This window comes from Papaver somniferum, chromosome 9, assembly GCF_003573695.1.
Source record: "Papaver somniferum cultivar HN1 chromosome 9, ASM357369v1, whole genome shotgun sequence".
Taxonomy (NCBI): Eukaryota; Viridiplantae; Streptophyta; class Magnoliopsida; order Ranunculales; family Papaveraceae; genus Papaver; species Papaver somniferum.
In genome coordinates this window covers 4,453,164-4,475,498 of record NC_039366.1, presented here as the reverse complement: position 1 = coordinate 4,475,498, position 22,335 = coordinate 4,453,164, and the positions used below count along the sequence as shown (strand labels likewise).

Genomic DNA, 22,335 nt, shown 5'->3' with positions numbered 1-22,335 from the left:
TGCTTCTTTATATGTGCCCGTCTATGTAGATGATATTTTGGTTACAGGGATCTCTGATTCTGGTGTTCATTCTCTTATTTCTACTTTGGGGAAAGAGTTTGCTATTAAAGACTTGGGTCATCTTCATTTCTTTCTTTGGATTCTAACTACACATACAGTCTTAGATATTCATCTTAATCAGCAGCAATATGTTACTAATTTGCTTGAGAAGACTCAACTTTTGTCAACCAAGCCAGTCTCCACTCCTATTGCTCTTGCCAACACTCATGTTGCTGCTTCTCCTACTGCTTTTGATAATCCTCAACTGTATTGAAGCATTGTTGGAGCTTTATAGTATTTGACCAATACTAGGCCTGACATCTCTTTTGCTGTTAACAAAGCTTGTCAGTCTATGCACAATCCCTTTGTGGATGATAGGAGTGCAGTCAAGTGCATATTAAGATATCTAAATGGTACTAAATCTCATGGTCTTATGTTCAAGAGAGCTTCTGCTCTTCCTCTCTACACGAATTCTGTGATGCTTATTGGGGTGGTGATCCTATTGCTAGAAGGTCTATCAGTGGAATGACTTTATTCTTAGGTCCTAATTTGATATCTTAGTGTTTTAGAAATTAGAAATTTATTTCTCACTCTAGTACTAAGTCTGAATACAGAGTCATGGCTGAGGCTACTTCAGAGTTATTGTGGGTTCAATCTCTTCTTACTGAGTTATTACAGCTACCATTTCAGGACCTCCTATTTTTATTTTTATTTTTAATTTGAAAAATGGGGTTGAATATTGATAACTTGATGTCGAGGAGGCATAAAAAGAACAGAGGTACGCAAAAAGAACCAAATTACAAGATTAAACAAGCATGCGTCATCTTAGAAAAGCCATGCAGAGAAGAATTACAAACACCGGATTACTGACTTCTCAATCGCTTCGGATAAAGCTTTTCTTCCGAACGAGCCACAGGACCTCATATTGCTCAGGAAAGTGGAGAGATATTCTTGGTGTATATGAACCATGAGGAAAGTGGAAGATATAAGGACGACCCAGGCCCACTTCAGCCCTGACCAAATAAGATCCAATATTTTTCCTACTTGACAGTTAACAACAAGCTTCCTGGTGGTTAATTGAGCACGACATCCAACAGAGAATATATGGGTAGGTGATCAATGTTTCCGAGGAACATGATCTTGGAAATTGCACCATATACTTTCAATCTGAACTCTGAAGAACGATGTTATCCACTCGTCCATGGGGCTGGTAATCTCGCAGCATTGTGTACATGGTGCTTGCGCATAAATAGTTCCTTATCAGCAAATTCGCAGTTAAATGCTCTCACCTTGCTCTACTCGACCTATTTGTTGTATGTAACTCTAGAGCCGAACGAAAGTCATCCCGGTTACAGTCGTTTCCTGCTGGATCAGGTACAAACCTATTGTATATGATTGATTATATAGTCAACCATCTTCATCTTGATCAAGTTTGGACAGATTCAGTAAGCCATAATCCTAACTGTTTGATAAAATGCTTGACAGGGATTATATTGGTGATTACCACTAAAGCAAAGCGTTATCACTCTGAAAGCTGCTGCTGCTGTAATACCGCGACCAGTTCCTTGATCCTTCAAAGAAAGCTTCAAGAGGTAAACCTTCATCTTTTATTTGCAATACTGTGAAAACAATGTTATTTGCATGAGGGTTAGTAGTTAAAACCTTTGTAGTTTTCTGGGTTATAATGAACTTCTAGAGGTATTGCTTTAGGTAATGATATTCAAAACTGTGAAAACAATGTTAGTTTGAACTGTTTAGCTAAGGCTATTGTTAGTCAATAACCTTATTTACACCACAGTTATACTAACCTTTCGCATCAATGTAGAAAACAAAAACATTTTATTACTATCGATTTTTATGAATACATCTTTCTACTATTCCAACTGCAATAGAATCAACATTTTTCCAGTACGAAAGCCACCATTTCTGCTTCCTTGGAAGCAAAAATAAGAATAGACCCAAAATCCAATAGCAAACCCGATGGCTACAATTGCATACAACTTAAATGTTTCTTTTCCATCCTCTTGATCGTCTTCATCAACTTCACGTGAAGGGCTAGTATCACCAGTATCATTGAAATGATCCCCATCGCAACCTTTCTTCACAGGAAATCCACACAGTAAATCATTCCCAGCAAAAGCAGAACCATCCAAACTCAACTTATCAAAGTGGCTTCCTCTTGGATAAATCTAGAACCCCAAGGGAGTCAATTGATGTCAACGATTGTGGGATACTTCCAGACAACCTATTGGAACTTAAATCCACTGTAAACTAGACATATTCCGACACTAGATGGGATATTGCTCGAGAAAATATTATGGGATAGATTAAGCATACCAAGTCCTTTTAGTAAGCCTATCTCTTCTGGAATGTTTCCATCAAGATTGTTACAAGATAGATCGATTCCTGAATTATAGATATAAATCTGCTCAAATTGGGCCGTGGTGCCTTTGATAACCAACTGAAATTGTGCTCTATAGATACCCCTGATTTTAGAAGGTCTACTTGTTAGTTTCTTCAAGTTTCCTAGTTTTATAGGAATTAGACCTGAGAAATTGTTTAACGCTTCTGATCAAAAAGAAAAAAATTGTTTAACGCCAAGTCTAGTATCTGAAGCTGTTGCAAATTGATTATATCTTCAGGAATGGAGCCATTGTACTCGAGTGAACTAAGACCAGTGGGTATAATACCTTCAAAGTTGTTATTACCCAAGTTGAGAACTGTCAAATACTAAAATTCTGGAATGAATTCACCATCTCCAAGATTGAACGTAGTATATGGACGCATACTGTCTCATAGATGCAAGCAGCTACCGTGAAATCGGCATGCACCCAAGCATCTGGGACTAGGACAAGTACAACCATGGCCAATGTGTATTGAGTGAGTTTTATCTGGTCAGGCTGGTCAACGACAGTCTTCTGAGACTAAAAGAGTTTAACCCAATCACTAAGATAGATACAGACTACTCGTCTCCTTAGGAAACCTAGTTACTAGGTTAGGTAAATGACGTGTTTGACCTTTAGATAGAAGACTGTCATTGACCAGCCTAACCAGATAAAACTCACTCAATACACATTCCCAGATGCTTGGGTGCATGCCGATTTCACGGAAATTGCTTGCATCTATGAGACTGCGTCCATATACTACGTTAAATCTTGGAGATGGTCAATTCTTAATGGCAGTGGCCAAAAATTGTAAGGTACTCGAGGAAACATACCATTGAGATTGTTGTCATAATATAATGAAAGGTATTCCAAGAGTACCCTATACTAGTAGCCATAGCCCCAGTGAGATTATTGTCGCCGAGGTTTAGATATATAAGGAAACTGCAGTCACCTATAGTAGAAGGTATAATCCCAGATAGTTTGTTGTTGGAGAGGTTGATGTATTCTGTTTTACTGTATGAAATTCCTAGTTCTTGCGAACATAATGAAGAAGGAATTGAACCTGAAAGTTCACTGTAAGCTAGACTAAAGGTGGAAGGAATAATTAGTCTTTTTCCATTTCTGTTGAGATTTCACCATGTAGTTTATTTTGTGATAAATCAAGAAGATATTCAACACCTTGAGGTAGAAGAGGTAGTAGACCATGAAATCTGTTTTTAGACAAATCTAAGACCTTGAGTTATTTTAGATTTGCGATGCATAAAGGGATTGCTCCCGTGAGATTATTTTCTGACAAATCCATTCTCTCCAAATGGGTATTACACAAGGAAGTAGGGATAAATCCTTCATATTGCATGATCGCAAGTCTAAATGCACTAGTTTGAATTTAGATGGAATTAGGTTTTGGTCTATCCCTACGGTTAATCTCATTAATCAAAGAGATCAACGGAACTTTTCCTGTAACTGAATTTCCATAGAGATTGAAGACACTAAGATTTCTGAGCTTTGTGATGCAACTTGGTAAGTTTCCTGTTAAATTGTTAGAACTTAAATTAAGTTGTCGAAGAGGTAAAATTCTGCAAACTGATTTTGGTATGGGTCCTTGGATATTATTGGAAGACAAATCGAGATAGTTTAAGTATTTTAGATTGGAGATTGAAGAAGGTAAAGATCCTTGAATTGAACATTGCTCGGCAGAAAGAGTGACTAATGACGGTGCATTTTAAATTAAACTGAGAATTAATCCAGTTGCATTAGTTTGGGATATCTCAAGTTTCTGCAGTTTAGGCCAACTTTGTTCAAACATCCTAGTTAGATTAGGACTAAGATTTCTATTAACAGGCACATTAAGCTCTCTAAGTTGAGGAAGGTAGGGAATGAAACCTTGCAGATTGCATCCGTATAACTCAAGAATTGAAAGCGAAGTTAAATTAGTCAGTTGTAATGGGCCGAGGATTTGAAATTGTTGTTGTGGTTCATTTTTAGAGAGGATAGACGCTAAGGTTGTGAAACTTTTGAGTTGGGAAAGCTGGACCATGTATATTGCAACTAGAGGTATCGAGATCCTTAAGATTAGAAAGATAGGAAATATGTTCTGTAAAATTCATTTTTGAAGATGTGGCTTTAAGTAGATTTATACCACTTAACCTTAGTACCCGGAGATTTACCAACTCCCTCATCCATTTTGTAGATGATGATTCTAAGCACGAGGAAGTAGCTAAAACATCTCCGTCCGTGCTATACAGAATACAAGATAAGTCGAGGTACCACAAAGGAGAGATCAAGATGGGTGAGTTTAGTTAGATCAGAAAACTGAAATGTGAGTTTTGATTCTTGAAAGTCATTGAAGGCGAAATCAAAATACTCCAGATGTGTAATATTAGAAAGGGAAGGAGATAATTTACCTCGCACTGCAGTATCTAGCGGTGGATCGAGGTTATCAATGTTACTGACATTTTTTCTATAATCTTCCATCTAGGTGTTTCGCATATCGATTGAGATCACATGAAGAGACTCGTGCGAACATCTAATTCCATGCCAATCACAGCAGTTTCGATGTTGCACGCTTTCTTGCCAAGAAGACAACCGATTGGATGGGTCATCTAAAGATGACTTAAAATTTAGCAGAGCCTTTTTTCCTCTTCATGGCATGCATGAGAGAATAATGGGCACAGAGAGATGTTGATCAATAGATACAGCAAGAAATGAAGATGAATCAGAGTTGCTGTTAATTGAGTTGTCTTGTTGAATGAATTCATGGCCAACTAAAAAATAAATCAACTCTATCTTGATTATATGAAGCTAATGAATAAATATGCAGAATGGGTCGGGTCAAGATATAAAATTGATCAATTTTTCTTGCACATTTCAACAAACAATAGTCTAAAGAATATGCAGGATTATGTTCTTCAGACAGAAGAATCCATCTTGGTCTGGCAATCAAAAAGCTTACACTGGCAAATTGAATGGAAAAATTATTGAATTCTTATTCTTTCCACTTATTCTATGCAACTTGTGGAAAGAATCGAATAAGAAAATGTGAAGGAACACATGCGAGTTTTCAGTGTCATACTAACAAATCATTGTTAGCATGGACTTATTCTGTCATCATTTACAAATGCATCAAATCTCGTTCTCTCACGAGAGGAGACGAAAAAACCCCATTAAAAATCATGGTCAGTGTCAGGAATAATACACAATTTTATTCGGTTTCTCTTTTTCGTTTTTGTTTTTCTTGTTTTTTTCTTTTGCACGTTTTTACAGAACTGTAATCAACTGTCTCCCTCTTTTCTGTCTAACCCCCCCTTTTGTACGACAAACCGTGGATGAACAAGTGTGGTGGTGTCCAGTTCAGAGCAGAAGGCATGTTTCATTCTGTTGCCTGACCTGTTGCTTAGCTTGCTGCTGAGTCCAGTAAGCATGGGCAGCGAGAACTCTATCCAGGAGATCCTGAGGAACTGGTTCTCCTCTCCTCTGCTGCGGAGATATTCTTGCTGTATGAACCAATGTTTTCCATTTATCCTGTAAACATCCAACAACACATGATTAGCTCAACTCAAGATCGTATAGTTCAAAAGAATTTGGTTATGGTGATTGAGATAGATGAGCTCCTAGGACCTAGATAAAAAGAGCAAATGCAGGGTTTAAGAAGAAACTCGTCAAAAGTGGAGCAGAAAAGTCTAATACCTTAAGGTCAACATATGTTCGATGTTTTGCATTATCAAAAGCACGTATCTTAACATCACGCCACCTGAAGAACAAGAAGTGTTAATAGTTAATACCGAAGTAAAAGCATGTTCATGAAGTTGTAAGCAATTCACTGTGGGGGTGGCAGTTAAAACCAAAAACACACCTTCCAGTGCCAAGCTTCTCAACTGCTAGCACAAGTGCTTCTACTTCATTGACAGAGAAAGGTCTTCTGATACGGCGCTGAGCAAGTTCGGACCTCCTAGATTTCCGGTGCAATGGAAACATTGCCAGTGGATCCATACTCAAGGGTGGCACGGCAACCAGAGCTCTGGAATCTTCTGTAATTCTGCCAGCTGAAGTGTCACTAAGAGACGGAACTGAGTCGTGATCACTGTCCATGAAATTTCCAGTACCAGTCATATGACGATACAGTGAGGCACCGTAGATATCTGCATCAGAGGGAGGAGTGCTCGGATACCTGAAAACAATTAGAAAAAAAAAATCGGACCTAGCTGGTGAGAATCCACCTCACTCATGAAACTTAAAACTTTCAAATGCAAAATACAAGTGCTTGCATTACCTAGTTAGTGGCTGAGGCGACTCAGCAGGCATCATCAATCTTGCAGGATGGTCGGGGTGCATAGATGGCTGAGCAATTGCAGGGTCGGGCTCCAGTGTAAAACCCAAATTATCCAGCTCCTCATCATGAGATATTCCTGTCTGTAATAGAGTTTTGGTATCATCCCGAACCTTGTTCCCCTTAACAACTACACCAACATGTAATCCTCCTCCTAATATAGCATTTACAGCTTCCATTACCGACCTCTGCAAAAGAACAATACAAAGAAGATAAGACAACGATCTGTAATTCAAGAATCAGCAACAAGCATCAACAGGGCCTCATGGAGACAGGCTATATGCCTGGCCGAAGGAAAATTGTTGTCTACTGGAAAAATTTTATGACACTAGAGAAGCTAATCTCTTTCCGCTAAGTGCATTAACTACCAAACATCAAGATACATATGGTATTCAAAAGCATAGGGAGCTTTTAAGCACTAAACAAACGTTAACATACACCATCTTTCCTTGCACAGAACCAACAGTACAATCAATTTCACAGTGAACTCAATGAATCAGGCATGTGCAACAAAACAGAGCATCGCTGATACAAACAAAACGTAAGAATTTAGTACAGTAACAAAGTTTCACGTACCTTCAACGAACCAACAGTTGCAGTTTCAGGAATCTCGATAAAGAGTTCTGGGACCCTGAAGGACTTGATACAAAGCTTCACTGGGTAAATGAAGAAATATGTATAAGACCTCAGATGTCAAAACAACTCAAGGAAAACAGAAACACCACTTGTGTGGATCTCCTACCATGAGAATCCCTGGACTGGGAGGATGTTTTTTGACCAGAAACTGAAGATGATGCTCGGCTGGCTGCACCTGCACCGCCAGTGTCTCCATCGACAACTTTCTCCAGCGACTTGGATATAATTTCATTACTCATCCGTCTTCCATATGTCAATCCTGTTCTTTGACCAAACACCTTTCTCCTCTTGAAAGAAGTGTTCCTCTGAGACCTTTGGCGGGTGAAACCATTTCTCCTGTTTTGGAGAATGAACTTCATATCTACATAAAAGAAGTTAATTATAGATTAATAAACAGCTAAACACCATGTCACAAGAACACGTCTAAACATAATTACTTACACCTATCAGAAAAGCAGCTTACCAGCTCTAGAGCGCTCTGCATCTTTCAACTTTGGTGCTACTTTCCAGTATTTATACGCCAAAAGCTTCCTTATCCTACGATCTCCAATACGCGGTGCTTGCCTAAAGTACCTTGTATCTTTGGAGCTGGGCTGCGTGCACCCAGAAGAATTTTCGTCATCATCTCTACTAACTACTTTTACATCATCCCGCATAGCGAGAAAAGAACCACGAGGAATGTGGTTGTCACTGCACGGTGGCACCTCAATGCTACTGTCAGAACTAATCAATGCAGGAGGTTTGTCATCTAATTCCATCAGATCATCTGTAATGCTCATGTCTCGGGCAGTTCCATTAACTAGTTTACCAATACCTAGAGACTTTGCTTCTAGCTGTCTCCCTATCCTATTAGCTACATCACTTTCACAGGATTCTCCGTAACCAGGAGAATCAGTCTCCATCTTCACAACTTTTACAAGTTCATTCATGTTATTCACATTAGCTGTCTCTGTACAAACAACTCTCCCCCCGTAATTAGCAATATCGACATTTGAAGACACTCCAACACCAACTTCATTATGAACAACTGGGAACGCATTATATTTGTACGCCTGCGACTCAATTTGAGCAACTACAGTAGTCTCATCTGAGCTACCCTGCTCGTGGGATTCCACTTTAACAACTTTGAGTTCATCCTCTTGTTGTTCTTGTTTGACATTTTCCTTTAAAATTACACCGTCACACTTCACAGCAGACGCGTTAGTAGAGTCAGAAGAGCTTTCCTTCTCTTGTAAGAACTTCCCAGCTACCGTAGCAAGCAAATCAAATGCACACATTGAATTGTCATCCACTTTCTTTCGGAATACACTGCTCCTCCCCTACATAAACCCACACAGACGATACAATCCTCAACATCCCATGCCAATGCAACAAGCAAAAGAAAAATGACAAAGGAAATTGTGTGAAGTACTTACCCTAGCTGATCTCGATGCACGAGGTATAACTGGGACCTGGTAGCCATTGAATCCGTAATCCAACCTCTTCTGCAACACCATAATCTCAAAAACACATTCTCCAGATCAATTCTCACTATCTATGAATAGCAAACACCAAAGCATTCTCCAGCAATCACTTGAGCTAATAGATCATGAGAATTAAAATCATGTCAGGAAACAAAAATATGAAATGAATCAGGGAATGAATCAAAGCGAGGTATAATTCAGGGTGGGCATATGCCCCAAACGATCAAAGCATATCTCAGAATGCAAAATGATTCAAGTACTTAAAGAGAATCTCATAACCAAGAATGATCACCAAGTGGGGTCTCAATGGAGGGGCATATGCCCTCAAACTATCAATCCATATCTCAAAATGTTAAGATCCTACAGATCTCAAAGAGATTGAAGCTTTTGGGGTTTTTGAGATCATAAAGGGGCCAATGCCCTCCCTGACGTATGCATCAACGAATGGATCAAGTTTCAAAAACCCTTTTGAGAAATTACACAAACCCTTAGAAAAACATCAATATTCAGACAATTACAATAAAATTCAGTACACAAAACAGATCTGATCAATCAGAAAAAAGATCAGATTTTTAGAACACATTTCGATCACAAAAAAAAAAATTCTTACATCAAAAGATGGATCAAGATCACAGAAACTCAACCCTTTCCAGGGTTTATCAAATCTAACCCAAAAAAACTCCAAATTCGGCAAAAATCAAACACCCCACATACCAAATTTTCATTTAAAATCCAAAACCCAGAAATTTTTCCACAAAATTAACACAGAATTCCGATCTACTCACCGTGTAAACACCAAATTCTTCCACAATTCACAGACCAAAACCCTGTAACTTGATGATCAGAAGACAGATCTTTAAAGAAAAAAAAAAAAAAAATCAAATTTTTACAAATTTCTCAGAACCCAAATTCTCTCAAAATCTAAGAAAACAAACATTTTTTTAGAGAATTTTCAGATTTCTAATGAATCGTTCTGGTTCCCAAAACCCTCTGAAAAACCATTATTTTTCTTTCTTTCTTTTCTGGTGTTGCTTAAACCCTTTGGGTTTTCTTTATATTCCTTTGACTACCGGTTACCGGACCAACAGGTCAAAGAAACTACTTGGACCGGTTCTTTCTTTTAAGTTGATCCACAACATACACGAATCTAACAGATGCACGACACGTGTTGTGATTATTAGTTTCTGATGATAATTAGGAAGAAAAAAAATGGAAATTTTTGGAAAATAGATATTCTAGCAGCTAACTGTTTGATTAGGACATTATTTCCAAAAATTAAAAAGAGTAAAAGAAAAATAAAATATATTTACATTTTTGCCATTTGTTAGCTAATAAAGTTGTTGCATAAAACTCTCTAAAAGAAATGCACGGTCTAATTTTATATAAATGATTTTCAATTCTGCTTCTTAACACCACGGTGAATAACCCATTTTTTAACACCACGGTTCTACTATAACTGCATTCTTATATTTCACTGGATATCTTGTTTTCTCAATAAAAAAAGCAAGAACATATACGATGAAAGAGCTTTAAACATTTGTGGGTATGAAAGCTCAACAAACGTACATTTGTGGGTATGAAAGCTCAACAAACGTGCATCGTTTTATTATATCTCTTGTTTGAGTAGTCGGATACATAATTGGTTTACAAAAATATTACTAGATGGCAGAGAGATAACTTATAATTTGTTTGGTTACCAGGAAAAAATCAATCTCATAAGTCAGAAGAAAATTATTTGCTTCACAAAAAATGACTTTTTTACTTTTGGAATCATCCAAAAACTTCTTTTGATCGGTAAAGAATTTGGTGTTGGCGAGTCTCGAATTCAAGACGCTGATATCATCACTGATGACTTTACCACTGTACTACAATGACACCTTCCTTGAGATATATAATTGGCATACAAAAATATTACTAGTTGACAAAAAGATAACTAGTAGCTTGTCTGGGTACCAGGAGAATAAGACAATCTCATAAGTCATAAGCAAAATAATTTGCTTCATGAAAATGACTTTTTTGCTTTAGAATCATCCTAATATTTATGTTCCCAAAATAATTTCTGACTTTTTTGCCTTCAGGAATCCAAAAATAATTGTTGAAGTGTCGTTTGTATGAAAACTCAATAATTTGGGCTTTATCATATTGGAGATACATAATTGACATACAAAAATATTACTAGCCAACATAAAGATATCTTCTAATAGTTTTTTTGGATTCCAATAAGATGTCAATCTCAGAAGTCTGAACCAAAAACAATTTGCTTTGAAAAAGAAAATTGTTTTTTTAGATATCATTTTGAAATTGTTTTCTCAAACTAATTATATGACTTTTTTGATTTAAAAAAAAATTAAAAATAACTTCTAAAGTGCTATCCAAACATCTTATGAATGGCTAAGAAGAGAATAATTCTTTCATGAATCATAAGAAAACCTGGGATTGCTACAGAGGATATCAAAATGTTCCGGGTGGTTAACCTTCGATGAATGCTAATTGAATATCAAACTTAATGGTTTATAAAGAGAAAAATTATACAATTGGGATATGTGAACCCAAATATCTACTAACATAAAACTGTGTAAACAAACCTTAATTAAAAAAGTGATCAATTATTAAATCTAATCTCCACCTAATCTTAGTATTAAATGAAATTAGCAACTTAGTCACTAAAAGATTAGTATTAAATGAAATTAGCAACTTAGTCACTAGAAGAAGTACTAATATTTTAAAACTGTTTATCTGAAATTATTGTTTGTATTTTTTTAATTTTAATTCTAGCCATGAAATTTATGACGGCAAAAAGGGTGACATTTTTCTTGTAATGAATGAGCCAATGAGGAGAGGATATCAATCTTGGAATAAAAGTATATCCCAAATTAGTATTAAAAAATAGATTTCTTACCAAAAAGGAGAAACTATATTTGGATACAGTGGTTTGATAATTACAACCACAATTTCTATTTGAGCAGATACATCAGCATCGACAGCAATTCCAAATTCTTGTTATTTCCACCCAGCAGTGTGCCTGCCCGAAGTTGCACCATACAATTTGTCTTTCATATTTGGTTTCTTTCGTTTTTAATTAAAAAGGGTTTGATGCAGATTAGGTTCTTTGCATGAAGGTGCCTAAAAATAGCTACCAAATTAGACTCACCTGTACCACCAAATCTTTTTTTTAGTCAGATAAAGCTTTAGGTGATCACTCTAATCCTTACCGTGTTGCAATGAAAATTTATATTTCCGGAATGTAATAAAATGAAGACAAAATCTTAAATACATTGTCGGCATATAACCATTAACCGAAAGATCATAGTTTATAATCAGCGTTGATGCTCTGGTATCCAAGCTAGTGGGAGCCAAGAGCAACCCCATAGATCTAGGGGGCAAATTAGCTGGTGCGGTCCCCTACAAGCTCCATTTTAATATTTTAGAGGCAAAAGAATAATAGAGGAGAATATACGATCCAATCCAAGGCACTTCATCCAAAGAGAGATTTTTCTTATAATAAATTTGGGCACATGCTGATCATCCATAGTAGATCAAGAAATAAGGTCATGTAGCTCTTTAATGTCCATATAAATATGAATTATTGGTGATTGTAAGAATGAAGAAGATGCAGGATTGGGAGAGAATGAAGGTATGTATGGTTGTCATATTCAATCCCAAAACTAGACAAAAATATATATTTATTACAATTTAATTTGTTTTTATTTTATTTATTATTTTGAATAGGTCATTTTCTTGAAAAAGCAGCTTACGAACCACTTTCAGTTGTATATATTTATATATGCACCATCGTCAGCTTTTAATGTTTGCTGCATACATACATAAGACTTGAAAATTATGATGTTGCACATACCAACCCAACTCCACTTTCTATTGGTTGCAATTTTTATGTGTAATGCATGACATAATTTGGTATGACCATCAAAATGAATCCATCCTAGGATCATTCACCTTCACCTAAAATAGTTGGTATTCGATGAGGTCCGAGGAATGTAAATATCCTCCACTGTAAAATAGTAAAAAAAAAAAAAAGGAGGAAAAAAAAATCAATGTTTGTGACTTCAGCTTTTCGTTGGCGTTTAATTTCTACTCACAAATAATATGAGTGTTAATAGTGTATTTGGATATCAGAAGCAGAAATCAATCTCAAAAATTATAAGTAAAAACATTTTGTTTTTGAAAAAGTCGATTTTTTTGCTTCTAGAAATCGAGTTGACATAATTTCATCAAATTGATTTCTTGCTTTTTCTGCTTCTAGAAATGTTTTGAAATAATATCGTCAAACTGATTTCTTTCTTTGACTTCTTGTTAATACTACTTCTCAGTGTACATCTAAACACCATCTGGAGAGACCACTCAAGATACGAGAGGTTTGGCCTAGAATTCTTGGCAAGAGCATCCGTCACACTAGTAACTTGTATTTTGATAGTAGAAAAATTTTCAGTTAATTAAACTTCTGCTATTTGGACCTAACTCGTGAGCTGAATACGATTCGACATCTGATACGGGCCGAGCCAAATGTCTGATGCAACATAAATATCAGACTAGCAACAATTTAAGTCAGGTATCATTTTTCTCATAGCTCGCTGATAACACGTTTGGGTACAAATCTGTTTCTGGCTTCTGCTTCTCTAGAAAACGAAGTCGGAAACAATACTATTTTGCTTCACAAAAGGTTAATTTTTTGACTTTTAAAAGCCATTTTGAAATTTGACAGCCAAATTAACTTCTAGAAATCGAAAAGCTATTTTTGATGTGCTATCTAAATATGCTATGAGTATCTATACGCTCCCTCCAATTCGAAAAGGTTTGTTTCATTTGTAATTTGTACATGAAACAAGAATACTTTTTTAAGATGGGAGAAATATATAACAAAAAAAAAAATCTATACCTCTAATATTTTATTGATTCAAATATAACTCGTCAGATTCAGACAAATCAGATAGATCACGCAACGTGTAAGTAAACATTCCTAAATAATATTATGGGTAGTCCACCTGACTCGACCTCTCAGCCATTTAGTGCATTAACTACATTCTTATTCTAGTTCTAGAAGCAGCTTGATATTGACTTTGCTTTCCACCTATTTGACATTTTGTTTAAGAATTTGTGTTTTGCTTGAGTAAGTTCTCTACTTACCGAGCTCAATGTCAAGAATTGAGGAAGTAGTCTATCTACTCAAACCGGACCAACTTGGCACAAATATTTCAATTTTGGCACAAACATAAAGGACCATCATTGGAAACCATTGACCTTAAAAGGCCCATCCTCCTTATCATCGCTATGCATCACGTCACATCACACGGACTCTATAGATACAAATTGAGGGTAAAAGAATTTATTTATTTATATTAAAAAAAAGAGATAAATAATAATTATCCATCCATCCCATGAGATAAAGAAGAGACATGTAATAGCCAAGAGATTTAACGGCGTTTTAGATTGCTAGATAAGAGGGGGTCGGTCGGTAGCAAAGAAAACGGGATTTGTGGGGTAAGAAACAACGGCGTTAAACCATGAAACCGACGACAGTGACGGTTATTCCGTTACATTGCGTAATAAAACCGTTTTCTTTCCAACACTTTATTCGATTCCAGTGCGGAGAAAACAACGGGCTCTCCAGTAAAACTTTTTAAACAACCACCGGTTTATTAGGTAATCGGTTATTTTACCTAACTTTTGTGTAATGACACGTGTTGTAATACTAGAAGATTACTCACTACTACGAAATCACACATCTTTGGCCGTAAGTGTTGAGGATTTAGAGACGTATTGGATAACCAATGGGTACATGCTGCTCGAATCAGAAAGGGTGTCGTGCTATTCATGCATTACTTAGTTGACATGTTTACTCAAAGACTTCACCGACCATGATGCATGTTTCTAGCTCACAAGTAAAAACATTTATGGTGGCATCAGCTGGAAAGCAGGAGGAATATGGTAGGATGTCACCGACCTGAGTTCAGAACTCGCCACCACCAGAACAAGGTTACCGGGCCGAAGCCAGCCCAATACAAGGAGGCGTGCAAATCAAGCTGGCTCCAAAGTCTAAACTAGGCCCAATAATAAATATTAGGTTGTTTAGATTTGAAACCTGTTTTGAAGCATACTAAATTTTTTGAGGCATACTATTATATAATGCCAAAATAGGGTCACTAAATAAAAAACAACATTACCCTTTATCCACCCTTTTTGATAATAGCATAACTATCCTTATATAATTAGTGTTAATGATTATGATACATTTGATTAATTCAGAATTTTAAGGACTGATTAAACATTAAACTATTAGTGGTAAATTAGTAGAGAAATCAAATTTATGTGAGAGAGTTGGGATTTTTGAGAGGAAGAAGAAGAAGTGAAAAAACTTGGGTTTTGAGATAAAAAAAATTGTGTGATTCAAATCAGAGGTAGACTTCTATACGAGGTTTAATGTCCCTTTTATAAGTTGAATCTATCAAAAAATTGAATTTTTAAAACCCAGATCTACTAACCAGATGAACGGTTCGGCTGATAACTTGTCAGCCGAACCTCTGCTTTTGGGAAATATACCTAGGTTCGGCTGACAAGTTATCAGCCGAACTTCACTTTGTAACTGACGAATTTAGGTCCGGATGATTCAAACAAAATCTAGAAAAGTCGCATCAGCCGAACATAGTGTTTCACTAAATCATATACCAGGTTCGGCACAAAACTGATATTCCAGGATCAGCCGAACTGATCTTCTGAAAATTTAAAACGAAGAACAAGGCTAGGTTTGGGTGATTCGAACGAAATCTAGCAAAGTCGCATTAGCCGAACATAGTGTTTCTCTAAACCATATACTAGGTCGGCTCAAAATTGATATTCCAAGATCAGCCGAATTGATCTTCTGAAAATCCTAATTTCATCTTTGAAATCATATTCTATCGATCAAACAAAATAAAATCGATCAAAAACAAGATGGGTTTGTTACAAATACATTCTAAAACACATCTGAGAGCAAGTGAGATTTGGATTTCGCACTCGCATATCGCTCACTTCGACTCGTGTTTCCTTTGCTTGGTTAATTGCTTGACTGAATTGGAGTCCAAGATGTTTAAGTTTAAAGGTTATTTTGATTTTAGATTTTTGAGGATAAGGGTACTCTAGTAATTTAAATTGTTTAAGGATATATAGGTAATTGCACTACCTTTAGACACCCCTTATAAACCCACCCTAGATGGGATAGTGAATGAGTATGCCTCAAAAAAATTCAGTATGCCCCAAAGCAGGTTTCTTACATTTCGGAATTTTCTTCTTTGCACATTTGCACGTATAAAAAGAATTGTACCCAAACCAAATTTTTGTATCCCAACATAGAAATCTTGGCTCCAACCCTGGAAGATTATTTATTGATCCAAAAAAGAACTTGAGGGGCAGCAAGGCAGAATACTCATATCTTTACGTACCCTATATGGTGAGGTGACCTGAGCGAGAAATTCGTCAACACCAGAATTTTTATCTACATGAACAAGAAAAGAAGGGCGGGATAAATTACTCGTGCCCCAAGTGTCCCCTCTACATGGTGGGATTGGTGGGATATTTGGTCTTGTGAGAGAAAAATAAGGACCAAAATTTTGTAAACTCAATGCCATATGAAACATGGAGCTTCAAATCGTACTTACTTATTCTCAAGATGTAGCTCACCAACCATGCAAGATTAGACGCCCAAACAAATTCATTATTCTCTCAAGCGCTCAACAACCAGATTAGACGCAGAAACAAACTTGTTTTATCTACTGCTAAAACTGTTTTTGATAGGAAATTTATAATTTGCAGCCTCCCATTGGCTCAATAGACATGTATCACCATCAAAAACGTCCCAACACACAAAAAACAATGGGCATATATAAAAAAAAAAATGGCGGTACACGTGATGAATAGTGACATAAGCTGGCAAATAACAAAAAAGGAAATCAATCCTGTGGAATCTGGATAAGCTAATGAGAAAACAAAAGAAACGTGATGGTGGGACCGGGTTAGAGGACTTCCATTCAGCTGATGTACCCGCTCTACGACAGAAACTATCTTCTCTTCTTTATCTGAATTCTAATCCATTTCCCTCCCACAAAAAAGGAGTGAGCCGTAATCCATTACGAGATCTCGATCGTGATCGTCTTCTCTGCTCCGTTCGATCTAGTTATTCGTCGAATGAACGGTAGAGATTGAGAGTGTTGATAAATCTCATCTTTGACATGCAAGGAGGCAGTTGAGTACTAATATTTGAAGAAGCATATTCATACAGGATGAGTATTTTGGCATGCCGGTGTCACTGTAGTACAATGATAAAATCACTGGGTGATGATACCAGTGATCTGAGTTCGAAACTTGTCAGCAACAAATTCTTTATCGATCAAAAAAAAATGGATTCCATCTACTAATGTTTAAAATCAGTTTACATAGTGATATCTGACTTTAATGTTATGTTTTTTAGATAGTGTTTACACGTATTCCAAAAATTATTTTTCATGAAGCTAATTGTTTAGGATCACAGTTCGGGAATGCTTTCTATATTAATGTGAAAAAAAAATCTACTCTCTATAACCAGATCGTTTTTACTTCTGATTTTTTAGATTGACTTTTATTTAAATTATGATGTCTTGCATGGCTCCTCCTCTGGTACTCCAACGGTTTTGTAGAGTTCCTCATGCATTACTTGCCAAAACAAACAACCATCAACTGAAGTACCAGTGACTTGATATGCCTTGTTAGTACGTGGAAACAGAAGTACTCGGATGGCCTTGTTAGGCTATTAAATGGGCCGTCACACATTTAATGGCCCGCAATGAGAACACTACTAACTCAGTCCAGCAGATATTTATCTGTTTGAGGCTGTAACCCCACGTGTAACCCACTAATTTGTGCACCAATAATGAGAAGAAGTGACGCAAGCTAGCTAATAAAGTTGTATTTTACTTGTGATGATGGAAACAGGATATCTTTTGAATAATTTACAACTATTATTGATTTGATCTGGTTTAGTCTAATCCAAACATTATTTTAATCATGATAATGTTAATGGTAATCGTCATCATCTTTCTGTTTAAAAATGTTTGTTGGTAAATCACATGAGAATGGTCCCTTGACTCCCTTGACACTCTCCGTCTTGTATGTGCCAAAACATTGATTTGCTACACTACATGACCAAAATAATTAGTATAGATCCATCTTTGTTGTTAATTCCATATACCTGAGGGGATAGCTCAGTTGGGAGAGCGTCAGACTGAAGATCTGAAGGTCAGGTTTTCGATCCACCTTCACCGCATTATCATTTTTCTTAGTTAACACAAAATTGGTTAAAAAGACCAAAATCAACAATACCTGGGTGAAAAGAACATTTAAATTTTGATACTGTTTAAATGGACAAAAATGTAAAAAAATAGTCAGGATGTAAACAGTTTCATCCTACCCATTTTCAAATATTTTTTTTATTTTTAATTTACATCAGGATGCACCAGTTTCATCCTTACTATTTTTTAAGTTTAAGTCAGGATGAATCCAGTTTCATCCTTGCTATTTTTTTGGTGTCCATTTCACCCATACTAATTTTTTACTCGTCCATTTGAACCATGTTTTAAAAATATTTTGACAAATGACCTATTTTCCATTTAGCTAAGTATTTTTACTTCATCGAAACATAAAAAAATTCAAAGTTAAGTTTGTGTCAGTATGAAGGTACAAGTATTCTTCATCCTAACATAAAAACACTTTTTCGTTTGTGTCACTACGAGGGTACAAATGTTCTTCATCCTAGCATAAAATCACTTTTTCTCTTCGTTTCCTGCCATTTTTAGTGACGATCCCAAACAAATTAGAGGCGACATTTTTATACCGGTCATATAGATGTGGCTATGGGGTGCTATTGGAATGTCCTAATGTTAGTAATATCGTATATACCCTTTTACAATAAGTAGTTTTAGTATTAGTTTTATCAACCCATTATGATCGTGTTCTTCATTCCTCAAAAAAAAAAACGACCTTAATCGGTAGATATCTAATTTGCCAAACTACTTATTGTGAAAGTAGATAAATTCGAACTTTCATTTGTTTTGAAAAATTTCAATTTGGAGTTACTATCACAATCGGTGGATAATGAATATCACCGATTGTAGAAGTAGAGAAATTCAAAATTTCATTAGTTTTGAAAAAATTAGAAAATAGAGCTACTATCACAATCGGTAGATAGTGAACATCGAAACTACCGGTTGTAAAAGTACAGAAATTCGAAGTTTCATTTGTTTTGAAAAAAATGAATTTTGGGATACTATCGCAATCGGTAGATAATGAACATCACTAAACTACTGATTAGGAAAGTAGAAGAAATTCGAAATTTATTAGTTTTGAGAAATTCCAAAATCGGTAAATAATTATTATCACGAAACTACCAATTGTGGAAATAGAGAAATTCAAAATTCCACTAGTTTTTAGAAAATTTGAATTTAGGGCTACTACTATAATCGGTAGATATGAACATCGGGAAACTACCGATTATGCAATCGGAAGATAATAAACATCACGAAATTACCGATTGTGAAAATAGAGAAATTCAAAATTCCACTAGTTTTTGAAAATTTTGAATTTGGGCCTACTACCACAATATGTACACAATGAAAATCACAAAAATACCGATTGTACAATCGCTAGATAATAAACATCACGAGACTACCAATTATGAAAATAGAGAAATTCAAAATTCTATTGGTTTTTGATTTTTTTTGAATTTGCGGCTACTACCACAATCGGTAGATAATAAACATCACAAAACTACTGATTATAGATATACTTTGGCTCAGTAGTTTACAACCGGTAGATATGGTTGATTAGTACACTTGTGATACCGATTATAGATATGGTAGATAATAAACATCACAAACTCTATGAGTACCGTTGGTGGGAAACTAGATAATCATAGTGTTATTAGTATTCGATTGATTTGATTGACTAACGGTTGTTGAAACTTTGATTGGACCTAGTTTGTTTATTCTTTAGAATCTTCTCTTATGATATAAGATTTACTCAAACTAGATCGAAGTATGGACGGGATCTTTAGAACTGTTAGATCTAAAGACATCTTGTGATAATCCATTGGTAACATACTCCGTTCGGTGCGTGATTTATCACAAAAGATTCAAGTGGTGTTGTGCAGGTTATTGAAGATTCAGAATATTTGAAGACGCAGAAGATTTCTTATTGGTTTCGTATCTTGTGAATTGTGTGCACAAACCTTGATCTGCTGGGATCCAACTAGAATCAGATTTATTCGATTGATTAGTTGCGTGAGATCGACATTCTCAATATATCTCTTTGAGTTTTATTTTGATTAAGTGCGAATCTATACTTGACTATTTCGGTAGTTAAAGTTAGATTGATCTAACCAGACAAAGGAGTTAATTATATTAAACATAAGAGCCTTTGTCAACGACTCATCTATATCTTATAGCAAAGATTGATTAGAGTGGTTACCTAACAGATTCTTCCTTTGCTGTTTGAAATACGATCCAAATGACTTGCTATTCACGTGCGTGACTCTAGAAGTCCAAGGCACAGGGATAATAAGGGAACTAAGTAGCTAGGGGTCTACTTGGTCCGAACTATACAAAGTTGGTTTAGATTTTATATATAGGCTTAATTCTGAGAGTATTCAAAACTAGACTAGGTCCCGGATTTTTCTGCATTTGCGGTTTCCTCTTTAACAAAATCTTGCTACATCTTTTACTTTGATTTACGCATTATAATTGTTTATTATAATAAAGTAAAATACACATATACGTTAAATCCACATTACTTGATCGTGATCCTATAGAGTTTGGTTATTACCGAACCTATTATCAAGTAACATACTTAGTTGTTGTATTGTCTTGATCTTATCCATAGTCAATCACACAAATTATCTTGTTGTCGTATTGTCTCGATCTCGTATCCATAGACGATCACATACGGCTCTGTCGGTAGACGATCACTTTCGATAGAGGACTTATAGGTTGCAACAAAAATATTGTGATGTATTGGGTACCCTTGTATTTTCATGTTGCCATAGGAAAGATTAATTGGTTATGTACGTCACTTAATTAGAAAGATGAGCAGTGGCGTTACTAGTTATTTGGCTAAAAATTACAAAAGTCAGTGGTTTTATTTTGAGCATTATGGTTCTTTTCCTCCAGATATATTATGTTGGATTAATGTGGAACAATCGTCTGCAAGGCTTAGTCCTATGGACATTCAAAGTTCAAGATTCAGCATTTCAACCGTTACAAAAGCGTGACCAAATCCATGATTCAACAATGTTAAATCAATACAAGAGGACCAATGATTTGACGCTCCAAAAATTGTTTTAGCATCTAATGGTTCGTCGCTCCCTCTAACATGCTTGTGAGAGACTAATGGTTCGGCCCTTAGCGACTAATCATCAGGCGCCACACCTGAGAGCCAAACCATTAGTCTAGCATTAAATGTTTGTTTGTCCTTCTTTAAGCAAAACTCCGTTTACACTCATACGATATTATTCACATTGTTATTGATAACTTGTATTCTGGTCGGGATATGAAGTTCCGACGAGGAGACTCAACTTCATAGAGTTTAGCTAAAAGTGATATAAATGAATTTTCAAATCATTCGATTGGTGTTTCGTCCGCTACTCATTATAAAAGCGTCTTGTCCTCCTATCATCCACTCAATACTGAAACCTAACACAGTTGCATTGTCAAATTCCATATCTATTTTGTGTCCAAATCAAACCCTAAAATCACCGCTAATTCTAAAATTAAATCAACACTCCCAATTGATACATTGAACAATCATATGCAATACATGTTTGGTTGTCATTCCAAATAAAAAATCACAAAACATAAACAAAAACTAAAAACAAAAGATTAACTCAAACTTGTTCAACATACCTTGTTCTCTCTCTCGTAGATGAAAATTGTTGCAAAAGAACCACAATCACAACAATCACCTACCCCTTAAGAATTTGTCCTCAAAAAATTTCCAGGAATTGGACATGCAATACCCAGGTTTTGTGGAGAAAAAAAAATGGAGAAAGGAAGTGAATGAATCTGATTCTTCTGTTGAATTTAAGGGTAACTTTGGAGCGACCAACGGTTTGGCGCTATGACCACGTTGACTAGGTCAAGCGACTCATCATTTACCGCTCCAGAGAGCGCCAAATTATTGGTTGCTCATTTCGTTTGGCGCCTTTACGAAAAATGTTGAACCACCGGGGGGGCCTGGACCTCGACTGTAATTCAAAGTAACATGACACCATGTTGAATGTTAAACAGCCTAAGAACTCAAATTTGTTAACAAAAATACTCTTCCGAATCAAAACATAAAAGGAATGCATCAAATAGCAGTCTGCAGCTGTAAGCACAAAGTACAACTAGTTCAACACGTGCGGGGATAGCTCAGTTGGGAGAGCGTCAGACTGAAGATCTGAAGGTCGCGTGTTCGATCCACGCTCACCGCA

At 36.1% G+C, this 22,335-nt stretch overlaps 1 protein-coding gene, 1 long non-coding RNA gene and 1 other non-coding gene across 3 annotated transcripts; 2 read left to right on the top strand and 1 right to left on the bottom strand.

The window, feature by feature from the left end:
• Positions 1-1,116: 1,116 nt before the first annotated feature.
• On the top strand, positions 1,117-5,256 carry LOC113313351. The gene is made up of 3 exons (XR_003341801.1): positions 1,117-1,413; positions 1,525-1,631; positions 4,903-5,256. It is a non-coding gene; the product is annotated as an uncharacterized LOC113313351 (long non-coding RNA).
• Positions 5,257-5,385: 129 nt separating this feature from the next.
• LOC113313350 (telomere repeat-binding protein 5-like) lies at positions 5,386-9,861 on the bottom strand. The gene is made up of 9 exons (XM_026562113.1): positions 9,635-9,861; positions 8,802-8,964; positions 7,850-8,705; positions 7,493-7,747; positions 7,327-7,406; positions 6,694-6,938; positions 6,277-6,591; positions 6,111-6,174; positions 5,386-5,945 (listed from the first exon to the last, which is right to left on the bottom strand). Exons 2-9 carry the CDS (start codon positions 8,880-8,882, stop codon positions 5,775-5,777), a joined length of 2,067 nt encoding a protein of 688 aa, XP_026417898.1. The 5' UTR covers positions 8,883-8,964; positions 9,635-9,861; the 3' UTR covers positions 5,386-5,774.
• A 12,401-nt stretch (positions 9,862-22,262) lies between these two features.
• TRNAF-GAA lies at positions 22,263-22,335 on the top strand. Its single transcript has one exon. It is a non-coding gene; the product is annotated as a tRNA-Phe (tRNA).